Raw genomic sequence first — 19,470 nt, forward strand, 5'->3', positions numbered from 1 at the left:
TAATTTCATATTTAGTTTAACTAACAAATCAAACAAACCCATAAGCACAGTCATGAAAACAAAAGGAGAAGAAGAAAGACAAAGGGGAGTGCTGTCAGGCAATGATGGTTTTATTACTCAATATTAATTATCATATGTGCATTCTATAATTAATTATGTTTGGAAGAAGGAAAAGTGATATCTGCCAGAGAATGGGGATGAAAGTTACTTTTACTAAGAAAATTACCAAGATCAATGATAATAGGCATTTTAAAGACAAGCCAGTAGAATTTCTATTCGCAAGTGAATTATTCATGTAAATCTGTTAGCTGAAAATCATACAACATTAATTTCCATCCCCTCATTTCATTTAATGGTTTCCATTTGTAAAATATTAAAGCAATGAATTTATTGACCACCTTGAATATGGCTCAAGCATATAGACATGGAAAAACCAAAGGAAGACTTTGTGTATATTTTTCTGATGCCTATTACCAAGATTTATATTGTCAGAATAGAAAGATCACTACTTACAAACTGGACAATATCTGACCAAAATATGCTAATATATTTATTATTTTTATTCTGGCTTTTTTCTATATATTCATGGGTGCATCTGCAGAATTCATCATTGCATTCCCCTGATCGCCATTCAGGTTACCTTCACAAGATTGCTGTGCCACCTTTCTTCTATTTGGTCTTTTAAATATACAACTTTTACATTCAACCGTTTAAATGTACAACTCTTTTACTCAAAAGTTGGAGGCATCCTGAACTCTCAACCAATGCTAATGCATAAAATCAACAATAAACTTATCAGAATTTGTATTTATGGATGCATATATGTCTATGTATGTATGGTTGTGCATATATGTCTATGTATGTATGTGTGTGTATATCGGCATAGCAATTGATCAAGTATACAGATTTATTGATATTGTTTCTCTTAATGCTATTAGGCTCTCATAACAACAATGTCCTTTTTATGATATTTTATTTGCACGGAAAAAACTATTGTTTTCAGTGTTAGTGGTGAACAGCCATTATTTTAGATAGTTTCAGACAGTCACTTTAGATAGAGCTCCTGTAGAGGTTTTCATATATAGATACAGATACGGATATATTATTCACACTGTTGAAGCTTTTTGTACTTTACGGCTGCAAGTAAAGCCTCTTGAATTTGGACTTGTTTCTAAATAGATGCCCAGAGGATTATACTTCTAATGTTGCATGAGCTATAGCATTTGCAGTACTATAATTGCAAAATAAGTATTTCTTGAAACATTTATTTTGCTGACACTTGCATTATGGGTTTTATAGTTTAAACTAACTAAAAAGTTCAAGCTTAACTTTAGTTTGCTTGCAGTAAAGCGAATATAGATTTCAGTATTCAAGTTCCAAAAAGACAAATCTACCTTCAACATGCAATATTTTCTCAGAAATAAATTCCTAATTTCTGAGTTTAGTGACTTGTACTTTTTATTTTTGATTTAGCAGACTAATTTGAAAAAAAAAAAAAGAAATACATCAAATTATTACTGGATTCACTGAGATTTCAGAAAATGTTTTTGTTATTTGCTTACTCTAATTCCTAATCTGAGAGGCAATATTGCTAAGCAGCATTGTAAGAAGTCAAACCTTACCCCATATTACATTAACCCCATAATTTGCTAGATAAACATTGATTTCAGAAAGCTATTCCAATTCTGACTTGAAGCAGTATTGAGGACTTGGAATCTAGCTAAAATATAATGGAACTTATGCAACTGCAAATTTTAAATTATTTTCATCTGTTTAAAAGTTTGAATAAAAAGTGTTTGGGGCTGTCGAGGTTTGAGTTCAAAGAATAGTTGTGGTTTGCCAAAGCAAGAAGAAGGTAATTAAAACAATGTTTATGTATACATTGCAAGTTTTGCAAATGGTAGATTTGAAAGTTTAAAAAAAAAAACTGAATAGGGATGAAAGTAAAAAATGACAAGTAGAATGTATTGCCCAGTGATTTATTGAATCTTCTAATGGCATTTTCACTGAATATTTCATGTGTTAGATGATTCATATACATCATTTCAGTGGTGTTTCTTAGAACAAGCTGGTAGAATACAGTGTTATTGGAAATGAGGGTGGAAGCTGAAGCAATAATGATTTGCTTTAGATCAAAGAATAAGTTCATGTTGAAATAAGATTTAAATTGAGAATTGTATTCCTTGTTGCTATGCCACACCAATTCTTGGCTTTCATTTATTCAGCAAAAATAGGTAGAATTGCATAGTCAACATGTGTGAGGACTTATAAGCCAAGTTCTTGTAATATTATGTACTACTCACAACAAATTCTAAATATAGTTTATTAGCATATAAGTCAAAGTTATGAAAGATATTTCATTTGGTATAGTTTTCTGTTTCTTATCCTTAATACCTGCTACCCTCCATCTTCACCAAGATAATGGAAGACGGGAGTGGTCAAGAGGATGAGTGAGTGGTCAGTGTCAGCCAGTTCCATTCATTTCAAAGAGGAGGTAGCATAAACTGAAACTGGAGCTGATTTTTTAAATATGACTGAGGGCTTGTATTTCTCAGGCTTGTATTTGTCAGCTGCCTGAACTGAGAGTATTTTCCAAGCCCAATTTCTGCATATTTTTTTCAACAACATTTATTGAGATGAAAAGGATAGGGGTAAAAGAATTTCAACAAGTTTACTATTTTTAGTTTAGAATCAAATTATCTCAATGCACACTAAAGTTAATGCATCAGGCCAGAAATCAGGAGACCATGAGTCCTAGTCCTGCCTTAGGCATGAAACCAGCTGGGTGACCTTGGGCCAATTGCTCTCTCTCAGCCCTGGGAAGCAGGCAATGGCAAACTACTTCCAAAAAACCTTGCCAAGAAAACTGCAGGGACTAGTCCAGGCAGTTGCCAGGAGTCAGAAACTGACTTGAAGGCACAATAAAAATGCATTAAGGGGGATAATTCTCTTTTTCATAGTCTGTCTATGGTGAAGGGGCAGGTCTATGATAATGGGGAAGTGTAACAGTTGCTGTTTAAAAATCAATCTCTTGACTCCTGTAGTATTTTAGGCTACACTCCAGTTTGAATACTCTACTCATCTCTTGGAGAAATTTTATTTTGATATTTAACTAATGTGTCAAAGAAATATCTAGCTTAAAAAGTCCTTGTTTCCTTTGCATTCAGTTGTTCAAACAGCAAGGTTGCCCTTAACTATATTGAGAATTTTTTAAAAAAATATTTCTTCAGGTAAATAAAAATATACATTTCACATTCATGGCATTACAGTTTTTAACATACTGTAAAATACTGTGTTTGTTCTTAATTATTTCAAGTAAATACCATTTAACATGAAAATGACATCCTTTGATCTTTCAGGCAGTAGAACTGTTTTGAATTCAGTCTTTGTAGCTCAGGAAAACTAGTCTAGTTTTTTTTAAAATAAAAGCAACATTAAAATATAGACCAATGTATTTATTTTAAAGTGTTAGCTATCATATTATTTACATTTTGTACGTCTTAAAAAAATAAACTTTGGAGAGGTGTTTTACCCCTATCTGATAGATGATAGTAGTCCTTCAGACACTGTGTTGATACTATATGAAGAACTACTTTGATAAATGTTTATTTTTACTGCATTAACTGAGTGTGCTTCTTTTCTGCTTAAATATAGCTGTCTAGACTCTTGGCACATTCCCTTAGCTCTTAAAGAAAGAGCCCATGTATTAAAACTAGATTTGGGTACAAGTTTGGAAATGTTTCTTTTATATGCTCTATTGGGGAAAATGCTTCTAGGCTTTCATTTTACAAAGTTAGTTTTCAGTAGCACCATAAAGGCATTCTCAAGTACCTTTCCCCTCTTTGAATTCAATTTCTATATTCAGATTTCCTAGAAGACCCAGTTGTAGATCCATGTATAAATTAGGTTGTACTTTCAATTCATTTTCATTGTTTTAATTTCCAAATAACAACAACAACAACAATTAAAGATGTACCAACATAAACAGTAAGGTAATAGGAAATATGAAATAAATTAGTTTACCCCTTTGTATCTCAAGTGTCTCAAGCTCAGATACTTTGGTCACCTAATGCGAAGAGAGGACTCTTTGGAAAAGACCCTGATGCTGGGAAAGACTGAAGGCAAAAGGAGAAGAGGACGGCAGAGGATGAGATGGTTAGATAGCATCACCGAAGCAATGAGCATGAAACTGAGCAAACTCAGGGAGGCAGTGAAGGACAGGAAGGCCTGGCGCAAGATGGTTCATGGGGTCACGAAGAGTTGGACATGACTTAACAACTGAACAACAACAACAACAACCCCTTTGAACTTCTAATATCCTGGTACAACAAAAGATTGAGCTGCCAGTTAAATTATATGTAGAAAAGTGGGGAAAGGGAGGGAGAAACTTAAATTAGATATTAATTGCTGGCAAATTCTGCATGCTGTAGTGGAAAATTTGTTTGCAGTGAATATATGAGATTTTGGCTGGACCAAAGATGATGTTCATAAATTATTAAAGTCATCCAGAAAAATGTAATAAAATAATTATTAAACTATTGTGTGAGTCTCTATAGAAAGTACAGTGGTAAAATGTCAGGCAATGATTCAATTATTCCATTACCACAAAGTATAGTATTTTGGCCTAGGAAATCTTAAAACTGCCCTCAATCTGGGTAAAATATTAAAGCACAGTAGGTGAAAGCTCTGTGATGCTTAGGTACAGCAATTTCATTAAAAATGTCATTTGAAGTAAGTAAATAAGTTTATTGTTGTAACCACAGGTCATAACATAGGACATTTCATTTTCCATATGAGTTTTGCCAGTGCATTGGCCTCAAATGATGCAGAAATTCAATAGTATTAGGACAAGAATGCACTCTTACTTTGCATCTTGATACTGTTTCCAAGAAATGTCCTGCTGTGTTCCATCTACTTTCAAACTAGTATTGTTGTTCAATTTATATATGTGCTTATGAGTGTAAGCAGACCATCGAAGAGGCCTTCAGTTTGTACCAGTTTGTACCAGTTTGTCTCCCTGAAAATAGAATCAAAGACTTGTCTGAAATGATGGATGTTTTTGGATATAGCTCTCTCCTAAATCGCATAATACCAAACATTGATTTGATGGAGAACATTCAGCTTTAAAACCAGCACCATAGAAAATTGAATGAAGAGTTCAGTTTTTCAGCCTGGGAGAAGTTGCTTTTCACAACCACCTTATGCAGGAGATTCTGATTTTTGCACCTAAGTTGACTAAACTAAACCTTCAGAAATGGGTCCTGGAAATTGGTTTTGGGCTCAAGATCAACCATAGGTGGTCACTATTTGAACAACTCTCAGTTGTGAAATTCACAAATTTGTTTAAAGACTAAAAGATATTTTAGTGTATCAGGTAATAAATATAGGAACATAGTGCCTCATATACCCTTTCCATAGGCAAAATGTCAGATCTGTCCATAGGCAGAATACCAGACAAGATGACATTTCTATTCTATTCTATTCTATTCTATTCTATTCTATTCTATTCTATTCTATTCTATTCTATTCTATTCTATTCTATTCTACCAAGATTCTTCTTGTTCATGTAAATAAGCTTACAATCTTCTATTGGGGAGCAACATCATTTGTGGACTTACTATTGAGTAGATATGTAGAATATTGCACTGAGCTCCTGACTGCTTTTTTACAGGCCTGTGACTCAGCCCTGGTTCAGTTTAAAGATTCAAAGAGGGCATGATTTGATTTGAGGTTCACTTTGAGATTTAAAGGCAAGACAGTTCAATTTGATCTATTCTGAGATTTTTTTTTAAAGCTATACTTGGGAATCATCAAAACTCCTTCATTTTTGAGCAGAATGGGATGAAAATAAAGGTATGTGACTCCCTAGAAGACATTAATGCTTTGTGTTTCTGCTGGATACCTTTTACTGCAATAAACACTTGAAATATTTAATATTTAAGGCAGTGAGAGCAGGGATAGGATATGGATGTCCTTTTGTGGGGAGGCAAGGGAAGCAAGTGATGAAATGTTCATTATGGCATTGCAATGCAAACTCTTCCCCTTATGTATTTGTGGATGTCACAGCACACACTTAATCCTTTTGATATCATGGTGGCTAGCTCTGAATGCTGATTTCTGAGCTGAATTCTCAAGTTGTCCTTCCATCAATACAAGAAAAAGTAGAGATATGCTGACCACATTAAATAATTTGAGAATGGGGAAACTAAGCATAAGCAAAGTTAGCCAGCTACCCAAAATATCTCTAACAGGTACAGTTGCTCAACCTCATTAGCATTCTCCATATGTGCAAAGTTGCAACATTCTGTATTGTCTATAAAAATCTCAGAAGTATCAGAAGAGCAATCAAATGTGCAAAGCATTTGAAAGATTATTAACTACTTCAATTTTTACAGCCCAGATCTGATAAGTTCTAAAGCTTGTCTAATTCAGTATGATATTTAAGAATGAAGTACGTTTCAGAGCAGTTTAGACTATTGATTTAAAATATATTTATTTTACATCATTAGAACCTTGAGGCATAGAGCAGAATTAAAAACTCCCCAAATTATCCAGCTAAAAAATCAACAAATCAAATAATCAATTGTAGCAGGCCATGAATCCAAAATAACTCTTCTGCATTCATTCCATTTTTTTTGGGTGGGGGTCAATTTGATTCACTGAGCATTTATTTTTATATTCAGTAGTTTTTCCATATGCCTCATCTCTTTGTTTCTATGTTAAATTCACATTATCAGTCACCCTTCTTTTAGAAGCCATGTAGACCATTTCCTCACTAGTGATTTATAGTGTCTTATAACATCACTCAGCTATTCTTGTTCTGAGATAACAATAAAGAGGACAGATTTTTATATCACTGCACCAATGCTTAAGTGATACTAGAAAGTACTCCAAATCACTAGTGGAGAAATGGCCCTAGTTTTTTTCATGAGCACAACTGGTTCTTAAGACCTGGAAGGCCGCTAGACATTTTAAAATTCTTTCTTTTATGAAATGGATAACCATATCCACTGAATACTATCTTTTTATATATTTTAAAGTATTATAGAAAAATGATTTCATTCCTCTTTTCAAAGAATACTATTCCATATATGTTGGCTTAATACTATGCTCTACAAATATCCAAAGGAATATGTACTCTATAACATTATTGGAAAGATGTCTGGGGTAGACCAACTGAATGGGTCCTACATTCCTGTAGTGGGAAATGAATTCAGAGAACTGTATAGCAATCAAAGAGAGATCATCCATGACAGGGAAAAACAGAGATATTCCCTAACTCCAGATCATGTCACCACTGCCCTGAGACAACCCACAGATCTAAATGTGTGTTGGGGCTCAATGACTTGGGTCAGGTTCATGGTTGTCACAATGATCATGAGCTCCTGAGCCACTTCAGACTCTGAGCCCATGGAAGGAAGGTGGATTGAAATATCCTAGAACCATAAATATGAGAAAATCTACTGTCAGCCCAGCCACAGCATGGAGCAACTAAGACAGGGAAGCTACTATGCCAATAGAAGAGAATATATGTAGTTCAGAGTTGGATTGTTGGGTTCTTGGTGTTCTCTGAGTTTGGTTGTTTTCTTGCAGATGTTTCATTACCAGGCTAGATGATAGCATCATCAGATAATACCAAGTTCAGAGAGCACCAAGAACTCAAGTTATTATGCAGCAAGGAGGCCAGTACAGTAGCAGTAATCCCATCTATTCCCTGGAACATAATTTCATACACAGGATCTAACATTCAGTTATCTGCAGACTTCTGAAAGTTGCAAGAGTCTCTCTGATGTGAATAGCCACTCCCCCACTTATATCCTAGTGATGTCATATGCAAAATGCAGGTAGGCACAGTTCCAAGAGGAGTATTGGCCCTTCTGTGCCCATTCAGGTCTCAGTTATATATGGCACGGTAAGATCAGGATGAAGGGCAACTTACTACAGGCCAACGTGGCATTAAATAGCAAAAGCCTGAGCTCAGGGTCACTGATTATCTGATGACCAGACATTGAGGTTGAGACCAGGGAGCTAGAAGGCACAATCAATATAAGACACTCTTTTCTTGAAAGCATCCTGCTTCCTGTCTTCTACCTTATCTTCCTCTGCCCATCACTACCAAGATGTTACTGCCTGCCCCATAACCCCTGACCAGACTAACTCTACCCTGAACTCTTCCTTCTCCAAGGATCCCATCCAGTTCCCAGATATAAACAAACCGCTCCCGAGCTAGCTAGTACAGCAGAGTCCTTAACTCATTTTTGCTCAGTCACTCAATGATACTTCAGATCGAGACAAGCCAGCTTCTCCTCTCACCATACGTGCCAGATTACTCACATCATACCCGGTTCTGAATCTGTTCTCACTGGGATTAAACTAGACATGAAAACCTCCCTCTCAGCACCAGCCACAGACTGGAAGGATCTGAGAGGTTACTGCCACCCTCCACCATCTCATATCCAGGTGAAGAAATGCACCCTTTAGCTCAGTTGAATCCAGCCTATTAAAAAAAAAAAAAAGTATCCACTCTCCTGAAGTTTTAACTTGAAGTTGAGATCAAAAGCCTCAACTGTCCTAATTTCCAGCTTGTCAACTCCTATATACAGTTGAAACAGGCAGCCAATAACTGACTTCTTTGTGGCTCTGATTACATCACATGAGGTAGACAAGATGTCTACTGCCCTGTGTATAGACTCTGCAGAGGGTACTTGGGGAAGTTCCTGAGGATCTGGCATCTGGTTCAACTGAGGCCTTGGAATGAGAGAGTGGTAACGGCCCTAGATTGAATTACAGCTGTGTGGCCTCTCTCTGCAGATGGATCCCAGAGGGTCCCTTAGTTTTCAGAGAAACCATCCATCCTGGCCCTCCTTGATTTTAGTGGCCTTCAATAACATCAGTCATGGTATCTTTCTGGGCCAGCTCAGAGAGTTGGGAGTGGGAGGCATGGTGTTACAATGGATTTCCACCTTCTTCCAAGTCATTTTCAGTTAGTATTGTTGGGGGAAGAAATCCAGTCCTAGGCTCCTGTACTGTGGGATACGTCAAGTCCCAATATCTCCCTGCTCCTGTTTAAGATCTACGTGAGGCTGCTGGATGAAGTCATCTATTGGCCTGGGGCTAGGTAGCATCTTTATGATGATATATCCAGTTATACATCTCAACTTTTGCCTATCTAAGCAATCCCACTGAGATTCTATCTCAGTGTCTGAAGGCTATGGGGATGGGAGAAAAGAGGCTCAGCCTCTGTTTTGTTTTGCTGGTCAATGAGTGAAATAAAATGACTGAGAGGCTCAGCCTCAACCCTAGCAGGACTGAGTGGCTGCAGATTTGGGGCCACCTAGATCCAGGGAATTTCCATATTTGGTTCTGGATGGTATGGTACCTTACAGACACAGTATGGAATTTGGAGGTCCTCTTGGATCCATGGCTCCTGCTTGAAGAGCAGGTGGCAGTCATGGCTTGGAGAGCATCTTGTGTGCCAATTGTGCCCATCCCTGGATCAGGAGGCCCTACTTATGACTCCTCGCACCTTTGTCATCTTTCATCTGGATTACTGCAACACAGATTACATAAGGCTGTCCTTGAAGACTACTTGAAAGCTACAGCTGGTCCAAAATTCAGCAATGCAAGTAATTATGCTTATATACCATCTCTACTTTAAGAACTGTACTGGTTACCAATATGCTTTGGGGTCAATTCAAGGTGACCTATAAAACCCTTCATGGCCAGGGACAGGCAATTTGCACAACTGCCTGTCCACTCCAATAAGATCAGACAAAATAAGCATCCCAATGCTTAAGCAGTGGATTTCAGGAGACACACTTTTTCTGTTGCTGCATCTGTTCTATGGAACAGCATTCCCTCTCATAGTTGGATGGTCCTGACCCTTCCTGCCTTGGGAAAGACTCTAAAGATGTGACTTCCCTCCAGATAATGGTTAGAGGATTTTGTGACTGTCTCTCTTGATGGTCCCTCTTGGATTGTTCTTGGTTGAAATTGCCTCAAAAGAATATGCTTTATTATTTGTAATGGTTGTGATTGTTGTTACATGTTGTTTTTATTTGTGTATACCACTCTGATTTCTGTGTGAATTGGGTGGCTATATACATTGATCAAAGTAAATAAATAAATAAATAAATAAATAAATAAATAAATAAAATTACTAATTTAAAACAATATATCTCAAATGTTACCATAACAATAATTAAACTTGCTTACATATTCTGACTCTAAGGTGAATTTGAAGAGATCTCTTTCATGCAGAGTTTTAAAAATGAGTTTATTTACAAAATCACATCTCATTCCAGACACACACACACACTTATTTGCTCTGTTGATGTGTTTTCATTGAAGCCGTCAGTCCCCCACAATTTAGGACATACCACAGTATTCAAGTTTGTATGGAAACTTTCATTGTTGTTTATCTGAGTGTTCAAAATCCAGTTTTCTGGTACGTAGGTGGCTTGGTGATTTGTCAGCATGCCATTCTGGATCAACCCTTTATGAATTGTTTTTAAGCACTAAAATGGACAATGAAAGCTTTTATAGCAGCTGCCTAATTAGCAGTAATCATTCTTGTTAACTTTGCTAAAGAACGGGAGTATGTGATGAATGTAAACTATTCATTTTGGGTTTTTTCCCCATACCCATTTGCTGCAAGCAAGTTCATCTTGTAAAATAGCCTTTAACTGCTTTACTATTTCATGTTCATTTTGCAGATTGAGAATGTTGATGTCTGCCTTAGCTTTCTGGCAGCCAGAGGAGTAAATGTCCAAGGTCTTTCTGCTGAAGGTAAGAGAACCACACTACCAACAGAGAAAGTAAAATATCTGTTGAAAAGTTCATGAACCCTGTTTTCAACATGCCATCCTGAGAAAGATCTTTATTTGAATTACTACTTTATTTTCTTGAAATCAATTGTATCTATATAAGAAAATGAACGTTTCATTTGGAAGCCAAGTCCATTTACTTAAATTATTGATTTATCCTTGGGTATATTTTGTCCATTTAATCTCTTACCTATATTTCTAAACAGATATATGGTGTACTTTCCAAGTACGTCGTTGAACATAGCATGAATATGATACAGTATTGCACTGTGCAAATCACTGAAATTTAGCACAGTCAATAAGCCTATAAGTTCCACAGCAAATCTCATTTTAAAGTCACTCATCTAATGACTGTATTGCATTCATGGATTCTGTTAACAATTATATGCATTAATGTTACACTGGAATTGTAATCACATGCTTTAGAACTTTTGTCAGTTTGTTTAAATTTGTTATTCTTTGTATCATGTATTATTTGCAGTCACAAGGCAAATTAGAATCACAAAAATGTTAAGTTATACCTTTTCTGTAGGGGAGTTGCCCACTATTTGTAATGATTTAATACATTATGCTGTATATTTTCAAATAATTAAATTAACATAGTGTACAAGGTTTCTTAGTACTGTTAACCGGTAACTACTATAAATTGGATTTAACAATTCCTGGAATTTATTAGCTTTGGGATTAATATCTGACTGAACTGATATCAGAAATTTGAATTGTAGTTTCCATTTTGTATGAAAAAGTATGACATTGTTACAGATTTCAGGCTCATTCAAATGCTATTGTTCATTTCTTGAGAAACCTGAAATAAATCATTTCTTGAAAAAGAAAGAAGTATCATAAAATAGTCTAATTTGTGTGTGTGTGTGTGTGTGCTTTAATGATAGTCTAATTTTTTTATTTCCTTGTAGAATATTAATAGTAGTTCTGTTCAGAACACTCAGTATAGCTTTATTTGTGATTCTGAAAGGAGATGTTTAACCTATTCTTCTTAAAAACAGTTCTTAAGAGAGTCTCATATTTATTTTTAGTGTTAACATATAGGTGAGTTTCAATTATATCTAGTCCATTGATCAGGGAACCCTGAATTGCAATAACAAGCCAGTGAGAAATCAAGTGGAAATATTATGATATATTACTCAAATATTTTATAAAATTTGAAAATTCTTGATTATATATTTCTCTCTGTTTCAGATGCACAATATCAATATACATTTCCTTTTAAACCTGTTATCAAGAAAATAGTAATATAATATATTTGTATATATTTTAATGGTTTTTAATTTCAGTTAAACATGCATAAACCTGCATTATTTTTATAATCACATGTATCATAAGACTTTTTATCAGATAATTCAAAAAACAAATTACAGTCCAGATTCAGGAAATGGGAAATAATGCCTAACAGATTTTTATTGTCTCTTCTTTTATTTGATAGCAAGGAAGGTGTGATTAAGCAATAGAAGCATTTTAACTTAATTTTACTTTCTTCTGAAAAACTAGGATGAAATTCTCAAATGTATCAACTGAGATAATTTCAGATGAATCAACAACACTTTTTGAATATAAAAGCCAGAGCTGAGTGCACATATTTATGACAGAGAATCAATGATTTAATTAAATCTAGGCCTTGTTCAATTTGACATTTATTTATTATGCTTTCCTATAAAACTGTCAATCTGATTAAGAACTCTGGCAGGATGAGAGCAAGTAACATTGCTAAATAAACAGAAGGAAAAATAATTATTATACCAATATAATAATGAATAAGAATGTAGCGAGTTCTGGTGCTATCAACAGACACAGTGAGGGAGTTGGCTCCAATAGTAAACCCTGGAGAGCAGGAATTAGGAATTAGACTAGTTTATGATCTCAAAACTAGTTATGTCCCCTCGGAAGCAACTTAGATGAACATCAGCCAAGATTTAGTTACTATTCTAGTCAGCTTCGGTATATATAATTATGTATGTACTAAGTATGAGATTGGATTCTTACTGGTTCCAGCATGAAAACTCTTCTCTGTCGTATAGTTAAACATCTCTTTCTCGCAATTCTTAAAGTGTGGGGAGACTGGTTCAGATGAAGGCAATCCTTAACTTGGTATCCAATAACTTAAAACTTCAAAAGTTATGAACAGCATTTTGATTTGGGCTTGGAAACACACATTTCACCAGTATGATCTAATACCTGAATGGACTGGGGATTCTTCTGGATGCTTCTGGATTGTCTACAGCAATAGCCCAATATAGAGACGTAGGCAGTGGTTCAGCAGAATTTACTACTGCATATGTAACTGAGGCAAGGCACAATACCAGTTTAATAACAGGATAATGAAATGATCAGCCAGTCAACAAATGTAAATAATCATCACACTGAACTTATGCAAACTTTGTTACATTTTGAGTAGTGATTATGTGCTATTTATGAAATGTTTTTGAATATATTTATGGTAGATAAATTTGGAGCTATTACCCAGTGAGAACTTTACAAGAGTTAAATATATGATTATTAAGAAATCCTACATCTAATATCCAATGTGAAACATAGGATTCCATCATAAACTGGCTAAAAATCTCAAGTCACATTAAATCCAAATATAAGACAGTTTGTAGAATTGAAAAAATGGCTAATGTCCATTAGACACATCTGTGAAGGAAAGCTAATTTTGATATTTTCATTTCCTTCTTTTTGTTTGTGCAGAAATAAGAAATGGGAATTTGAAAGCCATTTTAGGACTGTTTTTCAGTTTGTCTCGTTATAAACAGCAGCAACACCAACAACAGCAGTACTATCAGTCCTTGGTGGAGCTACAGCAACACATCTCTCATTCTCCATCTCCTCCTGAGATTGGCCAGTCCAAAACACAGCAAGATATGCAGTCCAGGTAGGTCAGATTATTTCCCTAATCAAATTGTAACTGGAATTGCTTTCTTAATGCAATAAATATCTTCACAATCTGCAAAACAAAAAAGGAACTGTGAATCCAATGGAGTCTTATGTGGAAGTAAGCCTTACTTACATTCACTATAAATGAATGTATTCTTTTATAAATGTTCAAAGTGTTTGAATTGCTTTAAAAAGTTCATGTAAGCTATTATTCAGTTATTTTCAGGTATTTAACTTCTTCATTTTTTTCCCTTGCTGGCAATGACATGAAACTGGGGGTGGAAAACTCACTGCTCACAGTGAAGCCCAATAATGCTTTATCTTAGGGAAGCTTATCTTAGGGAAGCTCATCTTAAGAAAATTAATCTGAGAAATTAGTAAAGAAGAGAGGATAATCTTGTCTTTTCTTGAAGGAGAGTAAATTCATAACTTAATCATAATGTCTGTTTTGTGAACATAACAGAAAGAGGTCTTTTTCCTCTATTTTAAAATTGCTTTTGTGTTCAACATAAAATAAAGTGACCATGTTGTAGAACTACAAAACTACAGTCCTGGAGAAGGCTGCTTTTTCTCCAGATAGTTTATCATCAAAGGGATTTGGGAGCCACCCCTGAAGATTTTTTGCAGCTGTATGAGAGGTTGGTTACAAAGCAAAATATATTTTTTATAACCACCAGGCTTCCCACAGTGAATGCAAACCAGCTAATGCTTATCTAAATGCATCAATCAGATAATGAATGGCGCTATTGTAAGTATCCTAGCACTTAGTGGATCAGATTTTTATAAAGACAAAGGATGAACTTTATAAAATAGATTGCTTTAGCATAGATAATTGGTATAACAAAACACACACACAAATATCTTGTTTTGTGTAATTACACATTTAGTGGTTGAATAAAGATTTTCTGACTGATTTCTTTTTCTGTTAAGCAATAACACCATCTACAATGGATTTTTGTTGTTGTTGTTATGTACTGTTGTGAAGCTCAAAATCTTAATATTGACGCTGAAGCCAGTACTGTGAATGTTTTGTTCACATTGAAATTATTCAGATAGGAGCATGGATTGGAAATAAACGCATACATATTCTGTTGGTTTTACTTATAATTATTTATGTGAAAGATTGTGATGTGATTTGAATAGTAATGGTGGCAAACTTGCTGGACTATGGTGTGGATAAGAGTTTTAGAAACTTTAAATTCATGGTTCAATAAAGAAAAGAGTGTTACAAAACTCTTGGGCACATCTTTTGCTGGTTTTAAATTCTTAGTTTATCCATTCCTCCCCCCCTTAAAATGTGTGGAGCTGTATCATACATGTTAGAATTTTTTATGAGTAGGAGTTTCTTTGCTTTTTAAAACTAGATAAAGTATATTTTTTTCTATTTAACATACTATTTTCATGTATTTTCTCATCTGGAAATGATGGGAAATGCACTATTTCTTCAATATTCTTTAAAACAAAACCCTTTAAAACTAATTGATTCATATTAGAAGGATTTTTACATATCATCACTGGCTGCCCTGACATTTTCTTGTAAAGTTCCAGTCCAGTAAATAGGGAGAGAAATGGAGAGCAGGAATATTTGGAGGAATCAAAAGGACACTTGAGTGATCCAAGAAGGAAAAAAAAGGGAGGGGGGGTTAGTACCTTTAAGTACATTCACTGTATGTTTAAAAAGATTGGTGTGCCAGATTAAACTGTTTCCTTATTAACATACAATTTTTGATATTCACCTGCAATCTATTTCCTATAATAGTTTATTTCAGTGTTTCTCAACCTTAGCAACTTTAAGCTGTATGGACATGCTGACCAGAGAATTCTGAAAGTTGAAGTCCACACAGCTTAAAGTTGCCAAAGTTGAGAAACACTGGTTTATGTGAATACTTTGGTTATATAACCAAGCACTTATACTAAAGTCTATACTATTGGAAATAGGTTAAGTTAGAATTAAATAAAATGTAACAGCAAACGCTAGACTGCACTTTTTCCCTAAAGATCAAGTGATCAATAAAGATGCTTTATGTGGTTTTAATTATATTTCTAAATCAGGTAGAGTAATTTAATGCAATAATTACAACTAAAAGAACAGAAAATATTCATTTTGACTTATTGGAAAGTGAAGAAGAATTATTGAGTAGAAATACAACCTTGCTTTGTGGTTATGCTTTTGCACAAGGGATTGTAAAGATTACTTTTAGTAATTGCTTCTAGTTGGGCCCTTGGTAAGCGTAGTTTATTGCAGAAGCTGACATGCATAATCAAGCTTTAAGATGGAAACAGCCTATGCTTTTCAAATGACTAGGTCTGAGATAAGTGGAGAAATATCAGTTTGGAAGTTTAAAAACAGAATATTCAATTCATTATTTTTATAAAGTTAAGATCAGGAACATATTTTTGTCACAGTGCATCTTTTACTGATATCTGTGATGAAGTTAACATTTTTCATTGTATTGAGAAAGCACAAGAATAATCAAAAGAATGCATTCTTAAAATGACAAACGAAGCATTCAGTTCAGACTTAATCACTTAGCACAAGAGTCCTCCAGATGTGCCCAAAGTATCTTGAGAATTATTATTCAGAAAAATATGTACAACTAAAGGCTTCCCACCCTTGAAGTTTGGATTTTGTCAGCTGAGCGCTTTAAATGACAACAGTTGTCTTCATTGTGTATGAGCAGACATTCTTGAAATACATTGAAGAGTCATACAGTAGTTTTAAAAATACTAGATTGATATCCTCTGCAATCATGACATGTCCAGCTGTTCATCCCATGACCAGAAAATGTTGTATAAAATTAAAATACACCACAATGCCAAGCCTTTTTGTTACTGTATTTCTTGACAGCTATTCTTTCCGTCTCATTTGGGGACTTCTTGGACTATTGTCCTAAGCTGCTATCATTCCTCATGTGTGTTCCGTCTCCCATGGACACTGTTTCTTCACAGCTATGTAACTGTGAAGCTATATAATTGTTATATCTATAAAACAACAGATAAATATACTAGAACACATACATATTAAATAAAATGCTTTCATTTAAACAACTTTATACCTTAATTGTAGAAGCTTTATAAAGACCTCCCACAAATGATTGTTTGCTTATCCAAATAAATGTTAAATACAAATTTGACCACAAAAGTTTCCTATTTGAAAATAGAAACCACAGTGGTAGGGAATCCTGGGAGTTATAATTCCAAGACTCCACAAAGACACAGGGATATGGAAAATCTTATCTAGCTAGCTGATCTGTTGGCAGGATCTATAATATTTAATCTATGCAACAGAGGTAAAAACAGAGATAAATATACAGAGATTGATATACAAATAAAAGATAGCTCACTAAGTGATGACTTTTCAGCTACCCACATACTAAACCCCCCCCCACACACACATTTATGGATTAGACAGTAACCGATTAAGGAGCTGTCAGCAAAATCCTAAAATGTAGATAAACTGACATTATAACATGTAGACATAGTGGTAACAGCTTGAAATTCATATGGATTTGATTAATTCATTAGTTTACTATGTATTACTTTAAATATGCAATGCATTTAGTTCTCTGGAACTAGAAGTAATTTTTTTGGTATAGTTGATACACTGTTTTTCAAGAAGGAGCTACATGAATGCTGAAATCCACTGGATCAGCAGTTTTGTGAGGTTTGTTACATTAACAGCTGGCAAATTTAATAAATGAAATAGTCATGAAATATATGGAAAGAACCTTGAAAATACTTGATATGCATTATGCTTTGAGCACATAACATCACATGATCAGCTGTACTAGTAGGGCCAGTATAATGTCACAAAGTAAGTTTACCGCTTCATTAACCTGCATGCATGTGTGAGGAAGAGTGGTGGGGGTTGTTGTTTTTACAGCATTCTTGTTGCCAAAGCAAGCAATTTTTTTACTTTCCCTCCACCCCTGGTTTAAAAATATGAGGGTTGAATGAAAAGTAATGCCTCCAATGTATAGGTTGCCAACAGATGGCAGTAATGATGTGCTAAACGCTCTGTCATGTTCTTTATCATCAGTTGTTTCACCAGTTGGCGAGGCAGTTGCTGTGAGAAAAGGTTGTGTTGTTACTGTTCATGAAATAGAAACCTACAGTGAGCACTTACATGTCAGTGCACTTTAAGTAACATACGGTGATTGAACTTTTAACTGCTGAAGCAGTTCTTCCAACTGAAATTCAACACTGAATACAGGTTGTTTATGGCAATGACTGTGTTGACATGAGTACTGTGTGATACTGGGTCGAAAAATGTAAAGCTGATGAACTGGGAAGGGCTGATTTCTGTGATCAAGAATAAAGTGGATGACCTGTGTCAATCCTTCCTCATATGAGGAAAGATTGATGAACTGATTAAGGACAATCTGTGGGGCACTCAGAAGGAAATTGCTGTCAGACCTGGCATTTCACAGGAACACATGGATCATATTATTGATGTTCTTCAATATTGGAAGGTTGTACATGATGGGCTCCTCTCATGATAACCAGAGTTGAAGGCTTCAAGAGTTGAAATTGGTTAATAATTGTTTTCATGCTGCAAGAATGAAGGTGAGAAATTTCTTCACAGCATCATAACTGCCGCAAAACATGGGTTCATCATTATGACCAAGAGTGTCAGTCCATGGAATTTCATTATAAAGCTTCATGTATGGTGGTGGTGGTGGGAATCAAAACCCAGGTCTTGGCAGGAAAGCACATGGTTACAGTTTTATGGGAAGCGAATAGTGTCATTCACATGGATCTCCTTGAATCTGGTATCAACTCAAAGTGTTACAATGCAGTGCTCAAAATTTTAAACAACAATTAAGCAGAGCTTGTAAGCACAAGAAAGACATTTTGCTACAACATGATGTCCTGTCTCAGGTCAAGCATGTATGCACACAGAGAGGTGTAGTGGGTAAATGGGTTTTACTTGGGAGATGCAAACACAGGTAGTGGCAGGCAAAGCACAGAAGCGTGCATACAAATATTTCCCAAATCTTTAAGGGCTTGTCATGGTGATTTTGCCAGCAGCCAGAGTCCAGAAGAGCAAACAGAGTGCAGACTGAGCCATAGTCCAAGGAGCAGAACGTCATAGCAAGGTCATCAGCCAGTTCAGGCCACAAAGGAGCAGAGTTTCCACATACAAGGTATTCAGGAAGCAAACAGAATGTTGGATAAAAGGAGCAGTTGTTTCCAATTAAATGTTCTGGCAGGTGACAGTTCTTAAATAGAGCTTGTTGCTGGCACAGGCAATCAAGGAATGACCTTGATGTGCAACAAGCCATGCAGAATGCCTTAGCGCTCCTTGGCCCTCTGTGCAATGTGGTATTGGCCTGCAAGGGAGGTCCTGGATCTGATCGGATCATCTGCTGATGCCACTAGCTGCCGTACATGTTCCCTGGCTCTGTCACCTTCAGGTACCTGATTATTTGGCCCTCCCTGAGGCTGTCTGGGGGCCCTGGAGCAGCACCTTTCAGCTCTTCTTGGCATTTGTCCATGGCATTAGGAAAGTGTCTTCTAGTTCAGACTCTTGTAAATCAGAGCTTACCATGACACATGACAACACAATGCTTCACAATTAACAAGCCATCCAAAATGCAATTGTGAAGTTGGATCTCACTGCGTTACTCCATTTGCCATACAGTCCAGAGATGGTGCCATGTGACTTCCTCCTTTTCCAAAATTGAAGAAATACATTTGTAGGCATTCATTTAATTCAAATGGAAAAGTGGAAAGCCCTGCTAAGACCTGACTG

At 35.6% G+C, this 19,470-nt stretch overlaps 1 protein-coding gene across 1 annotated transcript in view; it reads left to right on the forward strand.

Annotated features, from left to right (window-relative positions):
- LOC148215919 (neuron navigator 3-like) overlaps positions 1 to 19,470 on the forward strand; it is a 49,947-nt gene that overhangs the window by 12,547 nt on the left and 17,930 nt on the right. The window contains exons 4-5 of the mRNA XM_088141504.1: positions 10,716 to 10,788; positions 13,530 to 13,713. Of these exons, the coding sequence (XP_087997630.1) occupies positions 10,716 to 10,788; positions 13,530 to 13,713 (257 nt within the window). The remainder of the gene's footprint in view (positions 1 to 10,715; positions 10,789 to 13,529; positions 13,714 to 19,470) is intronic.

The sequence above is a fragment of the Python bivittatus genome, unplaced genomic scaffold (genome assembly GCF_059951505.1).
Source record: "Python bivittatus isolate LINGU-HERP-01145 unplaced genomic scaffold, Pbiv_v1 ctg000330_np1212, whole genome shotgun sequence".
Lineage (NCBI taxonomy): Eukaryota > Metazoa > Chordata > Lepidosauria > Squamata > Pythonidae > Python > Python bivittatus.